The following is a 19,607-nucleotide window of genomic DNA, read 5'->3' on the forward strand; positions in this document are numbered from 1 at the left end:
CCCTCAGCTCACATTTTTTTCTCTGGCATTTTGGCTGACTGCTGAGTAGATTTATCGCTCTAGTAGCAGAAAACGACCGTCAGTAAATCCCTACGGTTTTGCTGCCTCTCTCAGGCAAGCTGCTCGTCGTTTGCCCGCGCGCCAAAGCACGGACGTTTGACGGGGTGTTTCTCCAGCCTTCGTCCGCAGGCCGGGCGCGGGCGACGGCCCGGTGCGGGAGCGGGGAGCCCGTACGCGCGGTGCGGCGTCCCGGGCGGCGAGGACAGTGGCGCACCGGCTTGAGGCACGGCAGCAAACCCAGGAGGCGTGCGTGAGGTATGGGGAAAGGGATGGGAGAGCCAGGGCGGCCGGCCGGCTCGTTAACAGCCCGTTCACCGCGAGAAGGGCTGCGTGCCACGGGAGGTGCTTCGACGAGGAGTCAAACTTGGCCTCTGCGCGGAGGGACGGGATCTTTCTGGTGCGGCTCCATCCGCTGACGGGGCTGCGTTTCCAGGGCACAGCCGCGTCCTGAGTCAGCTTTTCGTGTATCCATAGGCCGCCGGGAGCTGCTCGAGCCGTTTTAGATATGCACGCTGGATGCAGCTGCCTTCATGCGACTTCCTGGGCTAAAACGTTGTTGGGGGGGGGGGGGGGAAGCAAAGTCTTTGTTTACCCGTCTCAATGGAAAAGTTCAGTTCTGGCCTGTCTTGCCAAGGAAGGAGCGAGCGTGCCAAAGCGATAGTACAGCAAACGCTGGCCGCTCGCGGCGCCGGCGCTGCGAAACCGCGGGCATCCCAAGAAAGCTGGGCTTTTAATTGCCTTTCTTCCTTTCCTCCTTCGTCGTAGTCGCGCCTCGGCAGCTCCCGAGCACGGGACGCTAGGCTGGCGCGGCCGCTCGCTCCCAGCGCTGAGAGACGCCGGTCGCGCGTACGGCGTCCGTTTCGATGGGCTGAAGCCACTGGAGGGTTAAATTATAGCCAGTCAACGCGCCTCTGTCCTGTAGGAGTCCCGAAGAGGGCTCTGCGATGGGAAGCTCGTCCGGGGCACGTTTATCCCGTGCTGTCCAGCGCGCGGGCTGCTCTCCTGTGCCCCCCGCCACAGGGGCGGCTTTCTCCAGAGCCCGGCCTTTCTGCCCGTGGCCCAGCGCGTACGCCAGGATTCGCTAAAGCAGAGCGCGGTGCTGGGATTGCCCTGGCTCTCAGAGCTGAACCTGCGGACCAAGGGCAGCCTTGCCTGAATAGACTTTTTTCATATTTTCCAGTGGGCATGGGAGACTGGACTAGAACTGACTCACTAAACCCAGCCCTCAAGATCAGTCCCTCAGAGTAGATAACTTTGTATATTGTCCTCTTCCCGGCCTAAGGAAGCAACAGCGCTGTGGAGCAAGCGGGTGCGCTCCACGTACGCGCTACCTGGCCGCCTGTTTCTAAAACTTTCCGCTCGAAAATGAGAGCGGGCGCAGTGAACTCTGCGGCTAATCCCAAATCCCAGCTCCTATTACTCTGTAGCTAAAACGCGGTTGAAGTTTCCCCAGTGATTTCATCCCGAGTCCTCCTCGTTCTTCTCTTCCTTTCCTTCGGACTCAAACGAACCCTCCCACCTCGTTAATGAGACCTGCATCTTTCAGATGAGATTCGTTAACTAATTGCCATAGCCATAGTTCTCCTGATGCTTTAGGTGACCCTTTGGGTAATTAGGTCTCTTTGCAGCTAACCAAAATTTTCCTCCCCCCAAAATCTAGCTGTCCTCCAGGACATGCTAGTCACTGACTTGTGGTCACAGGTAGGGATCAACACATTTTTTGTTAGTGCTTCTAACACTCTGGCTATTTGAAATATCTTAGTTCATTAGCAAGACACCATTTTTAGCATATACACTTCTCTATTCCAGAATGACTGATTGCAACTAAAACGCTTACAGTTATTTATACACTGAACAAAATAGGACACCTTGCATCTGCTTGTGCACGTGCCCTTACACAACAGTCACGCAGGAGGGGGGCAAACCTGTGCTGCTGTTTGCCTAGCCAAGTAATAGGCTCAGGTGAAATCCTTAGGGTAATTTATGGGAGTTTGGTTCTTCGGGCATACCAGTGTCCGGGAACAAGGCTCACATTTTAAAATCCAGCTTCAGCTCTCATGAGATTTTTAAATTTGCCCTCCTGATTTGCGGCTTTAGCTAACCCTGTTGCTACTAAGGCATGCTGAGGATCCCGATCTTTCTATCAGATAGAGATAAGCGAGCTGCAACAGCAGCCGGCCTGATAGTCATTAACGAGCTGTTGGGAACAGCACCAACTTTGCATATTCAATTACATTTGTGATTAAGAACAGAGAAGATTTAGCCATAATATTTGCATAGCTCTTGTGCAAAGCTCTGTAAGCGCCGCTGTGCTCTGGTAGCTAGCCCTGGGACGGCAGTAGCGCTTTTGGCCCAGGGCTCCGTGAGCAGTGAGAGCACTTGCAGGCAGAGAGGTGTAGTTTTGTTCTGCCACTTCAGAGAATCCACTTCAGGAGAGCTGGATCCTCCTGCGCTCAGTTTCCTCCTGAGCTGTCGCCTGGGGACAAGTCCCTGATCAGCCGCGCGTCCTAGCGGCAACGCGGTGTTGGCAATGTATGAGCCTCCCCCGTTAATGGTGCTGCCCCTGGGACTTGGCTGGCTTGCGGCTGCAGCCGTTTGAAGATCCTCGCCTCCTCTAAGAGGTGGCAAATGGGAGTCTTTCGAGTAATTCTGGTAGCTGTAAGACTGGCAAAGCTTCTTGCTCATCAGTAGCTTCCTGACTTGTTTTAAATGTGGGGCATCTTGATGTTTGTGCAGGTGAAGGAACAGTGAATCCAAAAAGGTGTTATGCCAAAAATACAAATATTGCTTTTATATTTTTTTTTAGTAGCTTTCCATGTGAGAGGGACAGTACATTTGCAAAGTAGGACAGCTTAATCTCTGCACATCTCTCTTTCTCATTCCTTGTAAGGCCGAGGAGTCTCTAACATTGCCCTCCCTGCGAACCCTGGCCCTGGCAGCCCGTATGGTGTTGTGTGTATTTGTCACTTCGCTTGCACCCAGGCTGTAGGGTCCCATCCTTCACAGGCCGGTGAGCCCCGAAAGCACTGCCCAGCCAGGCGGTGGAGCTAGGCAAAGTCGCCCAAAGATAACCAGCTCTGATGCAAAGTATTAAAAGGCAACTTGTGATTTCTAATTGCTTCAGACTTGCTGTTATTCAGCCTGAGGTTGTGAAGGTCTCAGCACTTTTCTGCAGAGAAATAGCCTTGCCTTTCAGACAGGAAATCTGCAAGGCATATGGGCAACTTTTAGAGATTCCCCCTATAGGTAAAATTGCCTTTCTGTAGCTTCCTTCCTAACCATCATCGGGACCAACTCTAGACCTTTGAAATGTCAACTTTTTCATTTTCTTTCTTAAGGAAGGGGAGGTTTCCGCGACCGTGAATCAGTACCACTGGACTAATACTTTAATTCTACATCTGTCTGCCTGCCGGTGACTGTGAGGAGCGGGCTGGCACGCTGTGTGTCGGCACGCTGCTAAGCACAGTGGCATTTCAATGGCAGCTGCCGCCTCTCTGTAGTTCCTCTGTACCTAGAAGTGACGAGTGGAAACAACCCTGCAGGGCAGAAAATCCTCGCACGGAAATGAAATGCCAAGATTTCCCGCTCCGCACATGCCGGGGGGCACAGAGAGGCTTGCTAATGCAGCGCACAGAATAACCCCAGCACATTAACCCTAAATTGCCGGGGTGAAACCGCACCATGAGGAGATGCGTAAAACAACCATACGTACCCAGTTCGTCGGACGGCTCGGGAGTGCTTTCTGTTCCCTGACATGTCTGAGTTGTACTTGGAACGGATACCCCCGAAAACTGGCTCGATGGCCAAGAGCTGTCAGTCGCTCTGACCCTGGGGACGTTAACACCGACATAAGTCGCTGGGGCTGGTGGCTTTCAGGAACTCATGCTTTGAGCTCTTCAACTTGGAGCTGCCTCGGGTGATGGATGAGCCGTGACTTGAGCTGTCGTCTGGTGCCCGCTTCTCCCCCGAGCTGGACCAGCTGCTGCCCCAGCCACGGCTCGAGGCGCCGCGAGGCCCCAGCAAAGCCCTTCGCGCTCAGGTGGGCACCTCCGTTCCTGCTCCGGCCGGGCGAGAGCAGCCTCGGCGCCAGGGAGAGTTTAAAACCAGTGAACTAAGGCAAACGTCTTGTTCCCGGGAAGAAGCTCTGCCCGCGTGAGCTTTAGTGGAGCTGTAGCTAGCGAGGCCCTGGCGGCCGCTTTCTGCGTGTGCCACGGGCAGGCACGGCCAAGACCCTGCCACCCTTGCTCTGGTACCGTGACTTTTTAATACTAGCCCTCAGAGAAGCACGGGTGTCGTTTCATAAGCCAGGTCTGAAACAGGCACCCGCTCTTATTCTGAACTAGACCCATTTCTGGCTCCGTAGGACACTGCTGATTTTAGCTGGCGTGTGAGTAGCGCACGGCATGCCCTGCAGGGTCCTACGGCGTCTCGCTGATCTCTCGATAGCACTCTCAAGAAAGCTGCCTCCTGTTCTGCAAGCTTCAACACCGTGTAATGGAAAAATATAGAAGTGGGGCCCGGCTGTGCGTCACATGGTGTCTTAGCAACCTCCGCCTGCAGTCGGCTCTGCGATAGGCAAGTGGGACTGTCCGCTTCGGTGCAGTGATGAAATGTAACATTAAGCATCTCCCCCCCCCAACCCGCCCCTTACCAGCGTGGTGATCAAGAATAAGGAAATACCAGCGTTTGCTGGTGTCACTGGCGCTTGCTGGGTGCTAACAAAGCAGTAATTTATGAGCTTTGCAAAGAATTTCATCAGCCTTCAAAGCAGGACAGAAGCATCTGGCACTTGGCCATTGTGCTTCTATCAACCAGTACAGGAAAAACACTGAAATTTCTTCAAAGCTGCCACAGTGTTTCCTATTTTTAGGTTAACAATGCATGTTTTGCTGTACGGCACCAAACGTCAACAAAGAATGAAGACCTGTTTATGTTGCTTTGTAGTAACGTTTAGGCAACAGGAAGCTGTGAGCCATCTGGGTGCCTGCTGAGACCTCCAAAAAACACTCGCCTAGTCAATTTTAAAATGTAGCGGGCCCTCGCCGCACCGGCAGGTTTGCTCTCTGAGGGAAAAAGGCAACGATGGGGTAGTAGTGGCTCCTCCGACCCTCCGAGACCCCGTGTGGCAGAGGGAGCCCAGAAGTCCGGTTGCTGGTCACACTTGCATTCAGGGGCTTCTTGCTTTCTCATATCGCTCGCCCTCTCCCGGCGCAGGCAGTGCCTCACCGTCGGCGTGCGGATCACTGCGCTAGCGCCTGCGTTTGGCAGGAGGCCGGAGGCTGCCCCGAGGAGCGTGCGGTGCAAGGGGCTCTCCTCACTCTGGAGGCTGCAACATCACCCCCTGTCCCGAGTTTTCCTACAGTAGCGTTGGAGCAACCCAGTTTTGCCAAAAGTTTCTCGCCTTAAGGACTCCTCGAACCCAAGAGCTGTGGCTGGTTAGCTTACTAAAATCCGCCCAAAAGTAATTGTTGCTTTGACGCTAGTATTTCTGTGTTGGGGAATGGAGGACACCCAAGCTGGACTTGTGTTGCAGACAGCAAGGTTTCCCATGCCCTTCTGCAAGAAAGCACTCGAAGCGCGAGCTGTGTGTTATAACGCAGCAAATGATTTTACTGTGAGAGCAGGTATGAACTGCCTGAAGGGGGAAAGGAAATACATCTCAGCTCTGGCGGTGGCGTAGGATGCTCTGCGACTTCACCTGCCGGGGCCGCTCCTCTCGCTGCCGGCGAGAGCGAGAGGAAGCGACGCTGCGGGCGCCGGTGACTGCCTTCCCCCCCGGCGCGGAGCGGGGATGGGCTCCTCCTGCTCCCTGCAAACGGCGCTCCCAGTTTTCGGCAGCAGCCAGCCGAGGCGGGGACCCCTCCGTGCATGGGGTCCGGGCTGTTAACTGCTGAGTCCCCCCCCCCACCCGACCCCACTCACTGCTGATCAGCTGTTTCCTTGAGAAGGAACCTCCTTTCTCTTTTCTTCCTTTTGAAAACTAACAAAAAACACCAGAGACCGAGTGATTCAGTCCTTCACGTGCTGCTGAGGCAGACGAACAATAAAATGTCTGAGGGGAGAAGATGACTAAATTCTTCTACCTCCTTCCTCTTACTGCTTCCATCACCCTTTTAAGCAGAGCTAAACATAGCCTTTTGCAGCAGGAGGACTTCAGAAACCGGCTGCTGCCCACAGACGTCGTCTCAGAGATCGTGGGCTTGGGTGTCGCTGAAAACCCCTGTCGTTCCCAAGAACCTGGCGTGTTCCCCATGTGCATTTGTCTTCTCCCTTGCTCTTCCCCCAACACAAAATATATTTAGAAACGCTGAGACACAATGAGCTAAACCCTGTCTTTGTTACACCCATGTTCATAATGGGTTCATTGTATCGCTTCCGCCAGCGCCTTAGCGATTATACGGCTAGATATAACCACAGCCTCCTACCCTTCAGCTCGTTGTCCTTTTTTGGACCAGAAAATGGCTTGAGTGTCCTTTTAAAACTGGACAGCCCTGTGTTTGGGAAAGAATATTTGGATTTTAATATGCAACCTAGAACTCCCACTTCTTTAAAACAAGTTGCGCTCTCTTGGAGCCCATCCGAGAGAGGCTGCTGCTTGCTAAATCAGCACTCGGAGACTGGCCCTGGGGTTACGTCCATAAACGCCGCGCCGTGCCGCCTCTCTGGACAGGGCTGCTCATCTTAAAAATAGCCTCTGCAAAAAAATATTCAGTTCAGACACTACTTCACTTAAAAGAAGAAGAAGAAGAAGAAGAAAAAAAGAAGCCGTCTGCTTTTTCATCTCTCTTCTTAAACGAGGATCCTGCATGGTCTCGGTTCCCCCCGGGCGGCCTTGACCGTGGGCTCCCTGCCGCGCGCCCAGGGATTACACAAGCAGCCGCTGCAGATGCGATTTTCCATTATTAAACGCTCAGAAGAAAGTTCCATTTTCCTGTTTCAGATGAGCGTTTCCCCTTTGGGTTAGAGAAACCACTTCCTCCCCCGCCGCGGCGCCCCGTGGAAGGCCGTAAACACGCGCCCAGGCAGCAAACCCCTCGGCCCGCCCTCGGGTCCCTCTTTTTAATCTCGCGGCGGCCGAGCACCCGGGGTGCCCGCAGCCGGCGGTGCCCCAGTCCTTCCGCCATTTCTTGGGCGTTCCCAGTCGCAATCCTCTTCCTCGTCCCCCCCCCTCCGCCGGCCCGGCCCAGGCCTGCGCGCCACGCCGGGCGGGCGGCGGGAGGCCCTGGCGCCCAGCAGGCCGTCGTGGTTTGCTACAGCTGGCCCTGCGGATGACTCGGAAGCGAAATGGCGTCCGCGGCCTTAACGGACGCGAGGCCCGTCGGACCGCGCCTCCGCTCCGGGATGAGCTGCTTGCTGCCGGCTGCTCCTGCCGCTCGGGAGCCGGCAGGGGGCTGCCGAGGAGAGGGGCAAAGGGTTCGGGGTCCCCGGCGCCCTCAGCGGGGCAGAGGGTCAAGCTCCAACTGGCGGTGCCTGAACTCCTCACAGCGCCGTGCGGCCGTGAGGGACTGCACAGACAAACGGAAAGCGCTCCACTGATTTGAGAGGGGATTGAAAGGTCAGCGCTCAGCCTGTGGTCCGCTCAGCTGTAGGGTTTAGTCATGTTGATGCAACTTGTAGCTGCTCTTTTTAAGCAGCTTTTTAGGCTTCATGTGCTCAGTAATTGCAGGTAGGTTCAGGGCTTATGACTAATTTAAATTTTTTTTTTTTTTTTCCTCTAAACAAATCATCACAGCCTTTGCCCTGCCCTTTTTTCTCCCCTTCCGTCTCTGCCTCTCCCCCGCCAGCCCAAAGCACTTAAAACACTCTCTGAACACTTCACTTTTTTCATGGGCGAGAGATGCATTTCTCAGTCATACATACCATAAAGTGAAACTTCGTTATGGTCCAATACTGTAGCAGCAGTGAGCTAGCTCCATGAGACAGCAGAGCAAGGGAACAGCGCCGGAAATGTTTTCTACATCCAAGAGCATTGGGAGCTGCCGGGTGTTTCTGCAACAGGCAGCCTCAAGTCTAAAAGCCAGGCCTTTTGCATCCAGCTTCTCCTTTAGATTGCTTCATTAATATTACGTGCCTTAGCATTGTTTTTGCATAACCGTGCTTGTGAATTGTCAGCGCTTACTGACTTTTTGGCTCTGGAGTATGAGATTTACAGTGTCCGTGTCGATGTGCCTCCGTGCTGACATTGAAGCAAATACTTCAGATGGCTACAGCAGCACTGGAAGTCAGTTGCTGCGCTGTCTGGCCCATGTCCACCCTGCCCGTTAATGTATCAGGCTAAACAGCTGAATGGTGTATCATCCCACTTCAGTGCGCGTCTGATGTGGGCCTTGAACGGGGAGGAAATGCACTTAAAATGAATGCCTTTGCTTTTGGGCATTAGTTCTGGACATTACAATTCACTTCATAACACACGTGAGAGAATAGAGCGGTCAATTCCCGAGCCATTTTGAATTGCACCCAGAAGTAGATAGGAAGAAATCAGACTTAGAAAATCAGTATTAGGAGCTCCCTTATTCCACCTATTGATGTTACTTTTGTGTTTGGTGTCTCTGATCCAGAATGCCTCTAAGCAGACTGTTAGTGCACTGTCTTGGTTTGAACCCCTACAAACATGCCTTCAAAATGTAGGGGAGGGTGTTCAAGTAGGCTGTGTCCTACAAATAACTGTATGGATCCGTCTAATTAACCTGGACTGGAAAAAACTGGGATTTTACTATCTCCTCCTGGTCGGATCACCCGTGTTGCCCACCTGGCTCCTTCCCAGCATCCCTCATACAAAGCTCAGCTGCTTGTGCTGAGGTTGCCGCCTGTAGAAAAGGTGCACCCCACCAAACTATTGCCCACGTAGAAGCTCTGCTGTGATTTTTAGGAGCTGAATCTCTTCCAGACACTAAACTGCAGCTCTGGCCTTTGGGTCGCTGAGCTGGATTTCAGATACAAAGGTGATTCTCGTCCAGTGACCAAAGGCCAATGCAATTGCTTGGGGTCGAGAAGGACATGTCTTCTGTCGGCAGGTGGCATATGGTAGCTAACAGCCTTTCAGACTTTATAGTGACAGAGCTGGGAAGACTGGAGGGTCCTTCCCCCACTAGTAAGTAGCATAGCAACAAGAAGTGCTAAACCAGCACAATTTCAGCACCAGTGGGCAACTTCAGGGCAGCCTGTCTCTGTGACTTGTCTTGCTCAGCCTGAGGGCTGCATCCAAGCCAGGGAGCCAAAATGACACTTTGAGACGGAAAGAGAGCGGTGAAGAGCCTTGAACTCAGACATCAAGCATGAGTTTCTGGATGGAAATGGAGCACTTTCCATCAAAGGGAATGGCAGAGTTCCCTGATACAGGGTCAGATCTTTGGACGGTATGCTGCATTTCTCAGCTGGCCGTTGGGTCAGTGTCTGCTTGATCTTGCTGCTCCTGGCCTTGTTCACAATTACAGATTCATGTATGTTCATATTACATAGATGGGCTGCAGTCCTATGGACTCCTCTCGGGAATAAATGCACTCAGGCCCAGTTTTGCCTACCAGCAAGCATTTTTCTAATCTGCTGGATTTTAAAAGCTACCTGCTTATAGAGGAAGAAGCACTTAATGACTTAAATAGCAGTCCACCAAAAGTGAATAGCCCTTTCTGAACTATTCACTTGCATTCCCTAAGCTGAAAATGGCTTAACAAAACTAATTTGTATGTACTTAATGAGTAACAAATACATTTCCAGAGATCTGGATCAGTTCCTACTCAGGAAAGTAGGCCGAACTTGTCTAATGCTTGCAATTAATAATTCAGCCAGCTTTACTGGAAAGTCAGTTATGACTTATCTGGATTAGGAAGTTCTCAGCTACTGAAATAAAGACTCTTCATCAGGAAGAAGTGCGCTGTGGAGACAGAATTGTAGGGTTGAGGTTTGGTTACTTCTGAGCTCAAAATACTGGTTTTGCCTTTGTCTTCACTTAGGCTTTTTTGGCTTCTTTCCTTCTTTGCCAAATTGAACAGTGAGATTTTAGCCTCTCATTTCTGCAGTAATTAACCCCGAGAGTGGCGTTAATGTCTATCCCAGAACATCTCTCCGCAGCGTAGCACTCCTACGGTGTGCTTGTGCTTTGTGCGAGGGGGGAGAAATGCAGGGTGATGATGTTGCAAATGTACTTATATGCTATGGGTGACTTATGCTCTGCTGGCTCCCACAACCACTATGTTTCCTTCTATTGTGATAGGGGAGGTCAAACTGAAGAACGGCTTCTTACATATCTGCGTTTTCTGCTTCTAATTCTTCTCGCCTGCATCAGAAGCAGGAAGAGGGAGTCTGCGACAAGCTCCTGTTTTTTCCAATACACTGGAATATTTTTTCGATGAGCCAAGCAGATGTTCCTGGCTTCCATGCATTTTTATCAGGGCTCCTGCCTGTATCACGCACGCTGATCTCTTGTAGACCTCAGAGCAGCAGGAACTTTATCACCATGACCCTCTACCCCAGTTCTTTGGTCTTGGCGGGACTATGCCACTGGAGAAAAGGGTATTCCTCACAGAGCCAAATGGGAGTAGTTTCTCTCCTGCGAGATGCAAAATCCTTGCTGGCTAAAATGAGAGTATTCTGAAAAAGAGAGTGTCTGATGTAAAAGAGAGAAAGCACATACTAGGATATTTTCACATACTAGGATATTTTCGCTCTCTAAATGTGATGGAGTCCTCAGAAAGTAGCAGATGTCCTATCAGGTAGAAGGGATCTTTAGCTTGCCGAATAGCCTTCCCCACGTGTGCTTCAGAGCACTTCAGGCTACACTCGGTGTATGGTTGCAAAGCTCGTATGAGGCAGGCCAGCTTATTTGCCCCAGTCATGAAAACAATCTATCCAGTGGGGCTTGGGATTTGAACTAGAATTTCTAGGCACCCAGAAATACATTTCAATCCTCAAACGATATTCCCTTTTATTATCTGCTGTGAGGTCTGCTGTTGGGCCTCACTTTGTCTTTGCTTGACAACAGCAACAGGAGCCTGACTGATGTTGCCCCTGCCAGATTTTGGAGAGCTGCTGAAACTTCTGTGAAATGGCTGTTTGACTATACAGAAAAATGTTTACTGCTCCCATTGCAAGCTGCTCTGACCAAAAAAAAAAAAAAGGCTATCTCGCCGTCGTGCAGTATAGCAGTAAACCCATCAGAGAGGGCGAGGGGCGTTCAGATAGGAGGAACACCGTAAAATACGGGCCGTCGGTTGCTGAAAGCGTCTGGGACAGTGTATTTCTGCTGGCCTTTGCCTCGTGCGCGCTGAAGCAATCGCTTGGGCTCTTTCTGCTGCTGCCCTAAAGCAGACAGAGAGGGAGGGACAGGAGGGCGGGTGCCGCTCGAAGGGCCGTAGCGTCCCTTCTTAAGTCAGCGAGGAGGGAGCAGAGCAGAGCAGAGCAGAGCAGAGCGTAACCTCGGCTCTGCGACCCGGCAGCGGCCGCGCTCCCGAGCACCTCGCGGCAGCCGGTTTTCTGCTGGGACGCCGCGGGGCCGACGGGGTTTGCTCGCGCGCGCACCCGGGTGCAGTGGGGCTGGCGAGGGCGCTCGCAGGAGGGAGCTGCGCGGCCGCCCGCAGCTACCTGCCCAGGCCGCGTGGTCGCCCTGCGCGCGGCGGCGGCGGCGGCGGTGGCGGCACGAGGAACAAAGCTGGCCTTCTTGTCTCGGCTGGCGTTGCGAGGTTTTTCCCAGTGAAGGGAAACAATCATCACTAGGGAAACCTTAACTGCTTTTTAAAGACCAGAAGAAAACACATTCATTCTTTTAAACATGGAAAACTAAATGGCCTCTTTTCCCTTGGCTGCGCGCGCACGGCCTCCGAACAGGCTGACACAAAATGAACTCTGTGGGCAAACACTCCTGCCGGTTATTTATTTATTGAAAAAAGAAGAGGAGTCTCCTGTGCGGAGGCAGCCGCGTGATTTATTTTTTTTTTCCCCCTCTTTTTTTAAACCAGTGAAACTCCGGGAATGAGCAGCCACTTGCTAAACCTAGACCTGGTCAATGAAACACCCCGGAGCACTTCCAAGTCCTGCCGAGGTGGCAGCTCCCTTTCTGGGGGAGCGAGAGCAAAGCGCGGAGAGGGGCCGGCGAGCCCCCGGCCCGGCGGTGCTGGGAGAGCCGAGGAGCGCGGCGACCCAGCGCGCCAAGGGGCCGGACGAGGCGGCAGGCAGCGTTGGCCTTGTGGCTCCGCCGTGGTTTTTTTAAAAGGTCAAAGCTGCCTGACCACCAGGGTGTTTCGGCTCTGCAAGCCGCCCGCTGGGTGCTGTTGAATGCCGGCGAGCTGCCTTCCCTCCCGCCTCGGCTTCGTGGGGAAAGGGTTTGATTCCCAAATCCCAAATGGGGATGTTTAGGAAAGCAGCATTGGGAGTGGCTCCGGTCTTGCCTCCGCCGTGGATATGACTTAATCTCCGTGTGCTTCGTTCCCTTTTTCTCCAAGGTGAAGGAAATATATTTAGGGTCTAACTCGGGAAAGCCCGGTGCGGCGGCAACCCCCCCCCCCCCCCCGAAGCCAGTGAAAGCTGTGGGGAGCTGGTAACTCTACGGGATGGCTCTCACTGCTGTCTCCTCTCAGTTTTCTTCCATCTCTTCTGCTCCTAGGCGATTTCAAGATCTTCTGAAGTTCTTTAAAGTTGCTCTCGCTCTTCCCTGCCCCAGCGGCATAATCGTGTCTCCAAAAAGAAAACACTGAAGTACAAGTCCAGCTCTAGCTATTTCCAGGAACATCTGGTCCCGTAAAACCATAGGAAACCATAATTTCGGCAAATTAGATCAGTTACCGCATATCTCACTGGCTCAATGCATGGAAAGGGAAAAGCACTCCCCCCCCCCCCCAGCTCCTTGCACAGGGAATAATACCAATAAAATTCCATCAAAGTCCACGCTGGGAAAGGGAGGGGACAGGCAGTCTCAGAAAGGCCCGTCTCCTTAAAGCAGACATTAAAGGAAAGCCATCTGCTATAGGGAAAACGTACAGCGAACACTGAGCTCATCAGTCACCTTTTGTTTAATCTAATTAAACATAATATATCCTCTGACCTTCTGGGTTGGCACCGAGTTCTCCTATGTTGTTCTTTCCATATGAAGCTCTATTGACAGATGGGGAAAGCCTAGAGTTTGCTTTCAGCTTCAGATAAGTAAAGTTAAACATGCAGCAGATAAAATTGTTTTCCCAGCACTCCTCTCCCACCGACCAATTGTGGGTGCTTGCTGCGAGGGCTTAACTCCCCTGGCCCCCATCCCACCCCCTGCTCAAAGGCACCGCACGCCGAGACTTGCAGAAGAAAGCGAGTAAGTAGCTTTAAAAAGGCAGAAGCAGAAGCAGACTGCTGTTAAAACCTGCTTCAAAGTGAATACTTAGCGTTGGTTTTGACAGTTGCTCACCTAGATTTCCACGTGGCAGGCTACTAGTGTGACTGGCGCCACTCCTCACTAAACGCGTTTCCAGAGTCGCTAAATAATTGGCTAGGTAACAGCTAATCAGTCAGCATTTGCTGGCGCTGAAACAGATTATAAATAAAAGGCGTCAAATTGCATCAGACACCTTCTGCATATTCCCTGCTTTATAGAGGTTACGTGCTGTTGCTCTGCATGTAAGAGTTTAATCGGTCTATACGGCTTCATGATTTTGCAGCACAGGAAACCAGCCAGCGAATGGCATTTTTGGAGCACCCGAGTGTCTGGGTGCCGTAAACAGGCATAGACGGTGTACGTTGCAGGCCTTGATCATGCAAAACATTTGAAAATGTGCTCAACTTTCAGCATGGCTACCTGCTTGCTTACTTCATTGCATGCAAATGAGAAGTGCACATAGCCTTTCACCAGAAACATCACTTGGTAATATCAACTGCAAAGCTATTTTTCCAGTATGCTAAAAAATTGTTTGGTTTGAGGTGGTGCAGCTATTGCAGGTAACTCTTCCACGTGTGAATGGCTGTACCTGTGTTCCTGAACCTGCACGTAAATAACTCCTTGAAATACAAACCAACAGTTACAAAAGAGCCTGGAGGTGGTGCCGTTACAATCCTCTACAGGCTGGGTTAAAGAATACTTCTTTACTGTAAACAGCAGTAATATTCCTGTTGTGTATTAATAGTGCAGGGCATAGCTGGAGGCATTGGCCAACTGCTTGCAGAGCTGCTGTTTGCTACACCTGGTTTGTAGAGTAGAGTTGGGGTAGCGTGAGCCCTATGATGTGATTTTGCATAGGGATGTGCACTAGCCCAACACAGGAGTTTGCGTGAACGGGATGCCAAGCCGTTGGCTTTGGGATGGTTCCCCTTTGTGTGAACCTAGGCTGACATCTGAATAAATGCAGGCTTCGCTGGTCGAGGCTTGCTGTAAACTCTTAGCTATCCCCAGTGGATGAGGAGCCAGCTGCTGATCCATGGCCATGAGGCTGCCGAGCTGCTGGTCGCAGTACGTGGCAGGGCTGGTGGCAGAACGGGTCAGCAAGCTTGTGAAGAGGATTATATGATGTGGCTGCGGGGTATAGCCATGTCACTCCTCTGTAACTGTAGCTGACCAAGAAAGGAAAATAAGAGGTTCGAAAGGCAGGACACGCACTGGACTCATTTTGAGGGACAAAGGAGAGTGGGATAGGCAGCGGCTCCTTCCACACACCCCTATAGAAAATCTCCCTTGAAGCTGTAGAGACGAGAAGGGAAGCTGCTGTATGAAGGGTTCGCTGGTAGAGTAGCTCCTTACTTGGGCAGAATGTTGTTATCTCCAAATAAACTGGCTTATAGGATCACTGGAAGCATCGGCCAATGGTTTTCCTCCAAGATCTGGTCTCCGTATCTCTGCTGAAGCAGATCTGCAGCCCCATGGAGTGGACAGATGAAGTTGTGCAGCTGCTAGTTTATTAGGGGTGTTGCCCCTAGCAAAACTCACTTCCCACAACAGAGCAACCAAACACTTTGTATAGATACATACACACTTCCCCAAAATCAGTCCCAACAGGCTGGTCTGCAAAACAAGCTGTCTGGCAGTAACGTGCGATGGGCCTCAGGCTGAGGGCACACGACAACCTTTTTTTAATGAAGCAAACTTTCCCTCATAAAACTGGAAGGAGGCTCAAGCGTAACATGAAAACAAGACAGCTCCTGACGGAATTGCAGAATGCATTTAACGAGCTCTGCAGTGGGCCTGCTGGAGTTATGTCCTGTGCAAGGGCAGAGGCGAGGCAAAGTCCATCCTCTCTCCTGGAAGTGCTCGCGTGAAGTGCCCCTCGCGAAGCCAGGTGGCACCGGACTGTGTAGGGCAGTTGCCGGTGACCCGCCGGGATGGCAACGGCTCATCTCGTAGCCTATTTCCAGCAAGTCAGAAGTGACTGGAGATGGACCAAACTGTTCTCAGACATCTTCATGAAAAACTGGTGCATGTGCGAAAGTGTACGAGTGCCTTGCCTGTTCCCTGAGCCATCTCAGCCCAAACCTGAACTGTCCTCTGCAGCTGTGGTTTTTTTCAGAATTACCCCCCCAGCCCTGCTAAGACGAACTCCCCATCCCGTGCAGGCTGGTCCGTGAGGCTGCAGTGTCTCTTCCCCGTTGCGTCGGTCTGACTGGCAGGCAAGCCGACGTCCCGCGCGTGTGCGCGAGGTTGCTGAAAATGTAGCGGCTCTTCTGGGAAAATTGGCCACGTCCTTAAACCTTCAGCTGGAAATGCCTGGCCAAAGGTGTGCGTGAAACTGGGCAGTATCTGGATGAAAACGTTTCTGTTAAGTGTAGAGGAATGGGAACGCAATACCTGTTCCTCACACTCAATGGCTGGCTTTCTGTCTCGTTCACTTCAGTAGAAAGCTGTGTTTTGTCTTGTTTGGTTTATGCTGGGGATTCGGGGGCCGTTAAGCTGCACTTTGAATGAAGCAGTAGAGCTGCTGGGTGCAGGGAGCCCCCTCCAAGGCTGCGGCACTGCCGGAGCCGTGCCGAGAGCAGAGCTCGTCTCTCTACCGAAAACCCCGACGGGGAGAGGGACCGGGGGGCTCGCACAGCTTTGGGGGCTACTTGGCTTCATTTTGCTTGCCCTTTGAAGTACGTCAAGGTTTTAGGTATAAAACTCTAAGCATCGAAAAACAAGATCTTGGCTTGGCACCCCGCGTTGCCTTGGCTTGCTTCCAGGGCCTGAGTGACTTACGATGCTGTGCTGGCGGGGGGGAATCCTTCTCCTTATTTTAAACATGGTGGGTCACATTCGTTTGGAGGCCAAAGTGCCTCGGAGACTTTTTCTTCCCTCCTTTTTAATGACATCAGTCAGAACTTGACGTTACTATTTTAAAAACAAAAGGAGGGGATGCCCCCCCTCCTCCCCGCTTCGTCCTGCTCTCTGCCAAAAGGAGAACAAAGAACAGCTAAAGTGCACAAGTTCTGGCACTCTGTTTGGAAATAAAAACATTCATCCTCATGTCAGGTAGGGAACTGCCTTCTACATCCCCAGCCCCTGCTGCCAAAGCAAGCAGGCCGGGTTACAGAGCGAACCCGCGCGGAGGAGCCTGGGCGACGGGGATGCCCTGTGTCCCCTCTCGCTTGGGCACCCCATTGCCTGGCTCCTGCCACTCTGCAAAGGTGCCAGGGAGCTCTGGGACACTCTCAGCCTCAGCAGTCCTCTGGAGGACAGGCCGCCCTGGCACCTTTGTCTGTCTTCTTTCCACCCATTCAAATTTGTCAGCAGTTCCCATCGGAGATTCGGGCACCGAGGGTTCCCCCAAGAGCGGCATCCAAACTGCCGGTCGGGGCTGCTGGCCCTTCCCCGTCTGTCTACAAAGGATTAGAGAGCAGGAGCCGGCTCTCCGCACAGGAGGAAGATATTACTTGGGCTTTGTGCAAGGCTTGCTCACATGCCTTAGAAGTGGAGCAAAGGAGGATAATTTATATGTGGGCTTCCGGCTGAACTCAGCGGCTCCCAGCGGCCAGGACAAAACTAACTGTTTGTCTCATCTTCTGCAAGTAGGCATTTTCCCACTGTCGCTGTTGTGTATTGTTCGCCCGGGTTGTTTGCACGTTCGCCTTCTGGTGCCGAGATAAGAAGTGCCTCTGCCTTTTATTAGCGGCATGTTCCCCCGAACAATCTAGGGAAAAGCCTCTTTCAGGAAAGCGTGCGCGCTTCAACAAGGCTTTCGTATGTACGTCTGCAGCCCTTGTTAAAGTAACGTAAATACTTTTGTGCAGTCCATCTGGCAAGAAATACAACATGTCAGAAGTGAATTGTTCTCTAAAATATAGTTACTGATCAGCCAAAGCAAGCAAATCAGACACACATGGATTGAAAACTTAATGAACAAAACAGCTGCTTTTCAGCAGGGAACAAAAGTTGGTGAGCATATCTGTGCTTACGTGAGTGTCTCTTCTGACCTGCTGGATCTGGAGTGCAGTTTTGTGGCCCGCTAGAAATCCTAGGTTCCCTTGCCTGCTGAGTGTGCTATAATCTAACGCAGCAGTGCATACCCTAAAACAGGTTAATGTCCTGACCGCTCCTGCAGAAGAACGTGGGGGAGTGGAGACAAGGTAATTGAGGTGGCTGGGCCCTCTTCATCAGAAGCAGCCAACTGGAACAAAGCTGTAACACCATCCACTTCAGTGAAGTTACTCGTGATTTTTTGAGTTTGGAATCAAGGCCCAGTGACTCCAGCGTGGCATAGGGCAATGGGAAAAGAGCAGATTCTCTGTTTGCCTTCCATCCTGTGCTGGCTCTGGTGTCTCCTCCCCTGTCCAAAACATGCCTGTGCTCCCTCAAGTGACTTTATGTACAGTAAAAGCTTAATAGATTGCATTCACCTTCATGATTTTTTTTTCCTTAGAGCAAGTCATGGCGGAAGATCAAGAATATGGTGCACTGGTCCCCATTTGTGATGTCCTTCAAGAAGAAATACCCTTGGATCCAGCTAGCAGGACATGCAGGTATGGAGCATCGAGAGTTAAAGGGAACACCCCGACCCCCTTGCAGCTCACCCGTGGGCACGAGAGCCACTGTGGGGCAGAGCAGTGGAAATCCTCTTCGTTACGTTAGGCTAACGAGCTGTATTGGCCTGATTTGCTTCTGAACTCTGAATGAGCTTCTCAGATTTAAGCTTTCACGTCTCCAGGGAAACATGAGGCAGGAGAGCGATTACCTAGGCGCTAGGTGGTGTAAAGCACCGGTGCAGCGCCACGTGCTTTCAGTCCCCAGAGCTGTGGGTCTTGCTGCTGCTGCCGCCAGCGCCACACTCTTCTCCCCAGCAGCAGAAAGCTGCGGTGCCCTGGGGAAATGCAAGCCCTCTTGCTGATCCACAGGGAAGTGCGCAGCACCATCCAGCTCTGAGAAACCCCCCTCACTTGGCATGCGGATAGAGAGGCGGCCACGGGGTGCGGACCTGCTGTTAAGTACGCGGCGGAAGTGAAGCTGATGTGTTGGGTGCTCTGTAGGAGCTGCCCGTCACAGCCTCGGATGGGGATGTGTGATTTACTGGTTTTAGGCCCTGGTGGGGATTGCTAAGGCAGCTATACCCTGAGTCCTTGTTTAAGGTGTGACATTGCCGGTCATAAACCCCTGATACTGTGTGTATCCGGCAGCAGAAGCCTGTTTCAGCACCCAAGTCCCAGTCAGTGGGGACTGCTTTGGATGCAGGTGTAACCAGCAGGTGCTTACACAGTGGCGGTCTGCCCATCTTCGTTTGGAAAGGCGCCATGTCGCTCCGCATCCAAAGCGAGTGCCGTGTTGTCCCTTGTCGCCCTCAGGTAGTTTCAAGGCAGCGGCCAACGGCAGGATCCTGAAGAAGCACTGTGAGTCGGAGCAGCGCTGCCTGGACCGCCTGATGAACGATGTCCTGAAGCCCTATGTCCCTGCCTACCACGGGGACGTCGTGAAGGATGGGGAGCGATACAACCAGATGGAAGATTTGCTGGCTGAATTTGACTCCCCCTGCGTTATGGACTGCAAAATGGGGGTCAGGTTAGTGTCTTTTGGGGCAGTATTTGAATTTTAAGATCTGACACTCAAAGCAAACGTATTTTCCACGTAGGGCTCTGAAGCATACAAGTGCCAGGCTCTCCTGAGCATTGCAGATACCTTCAAGGAAATCTAAGCTAATGGTGTGAGAAGAAGGACACAAGGAAAGCTGGGTTTGGGAAGGACATGCCAGCGTCTTTCCTTCTCTGCTTGCAGACTTTCCGTGTGCTGGGAAAGTGATGTGCTGTTGGCAGAGAGGGACCGCTCCTTGTTCCCGTTGGGGTCCTCCAGCACGGCACAGCAGCTTTGAAGAAGGCAGCAACCTGCCTGCCTCCCTCAAGCGCAGGAGGACACCAGTCAAAAGCAGGAAGCTGTGGGCTCCCAGCCAGCCTGGGCAAGGGACCCCTCTGCCCCTGCCAGCTCCGAACTCGGAGGGAACAGCCCACCTGCAGAGCTGGCACGGCTAATGGGAAGCAAAGAATAGTTTGGATTTGCAGGGGGAAGGAGGTGGCAGATAGGGTCCTTTGCACCTCATGCTGCTGGGACGTTGCTCCTGCCTCGCCAGGTTGTTCGGAGAGGACCTGGGCACCTGAAGGGCTGAGCTGGGGCAGGATGGTGAGCTGCAAGAATT

At 52.4% G+C, this 19,607-nt stretch overlaps 1 protein-coding gene across 1 annotated transcript in view; it reads left to right on the top strand.

Moving 5' to 3' along the window:
* The window catches only part of ITPKB (inositol-trisphosphate 3-kinase B), a 67,661-nt gene that overhangs the window by 34,868 nt on the left and 13,186 nt on the right, over window positions 1-19,607 (top strand). The window contains exons 3-4 of the mRNA XM_068940138.1: window positions 17,850-17,949; window positions 18,766-18,979. Coding sequence (XP_068796239.1) covers window positions 17,850-17,949; window positions 18,766-18,979 — 314 coding nt within the window. The remainder of the gene's footprint in view (window positions 1-17,849; window positions 17,950-18,765; window positions 18,980-19,607) is intronic.

The sequence above is a fragment of the Struthio camelus genome, chromosome 3 (assembly GCF_040807025.1).
Source record: "Struthio camelus isolate bStrCam1 chromosome 3, bStrCam1.hap1, whole genome shotgun sequence".
NCBI classification, from domain to species: domain Eukaryota; kingdom Metazoa; phylum Chordata; class Aves; order Struthioniformes; family Struthionidae; genus Struthio; species Struthio camelus.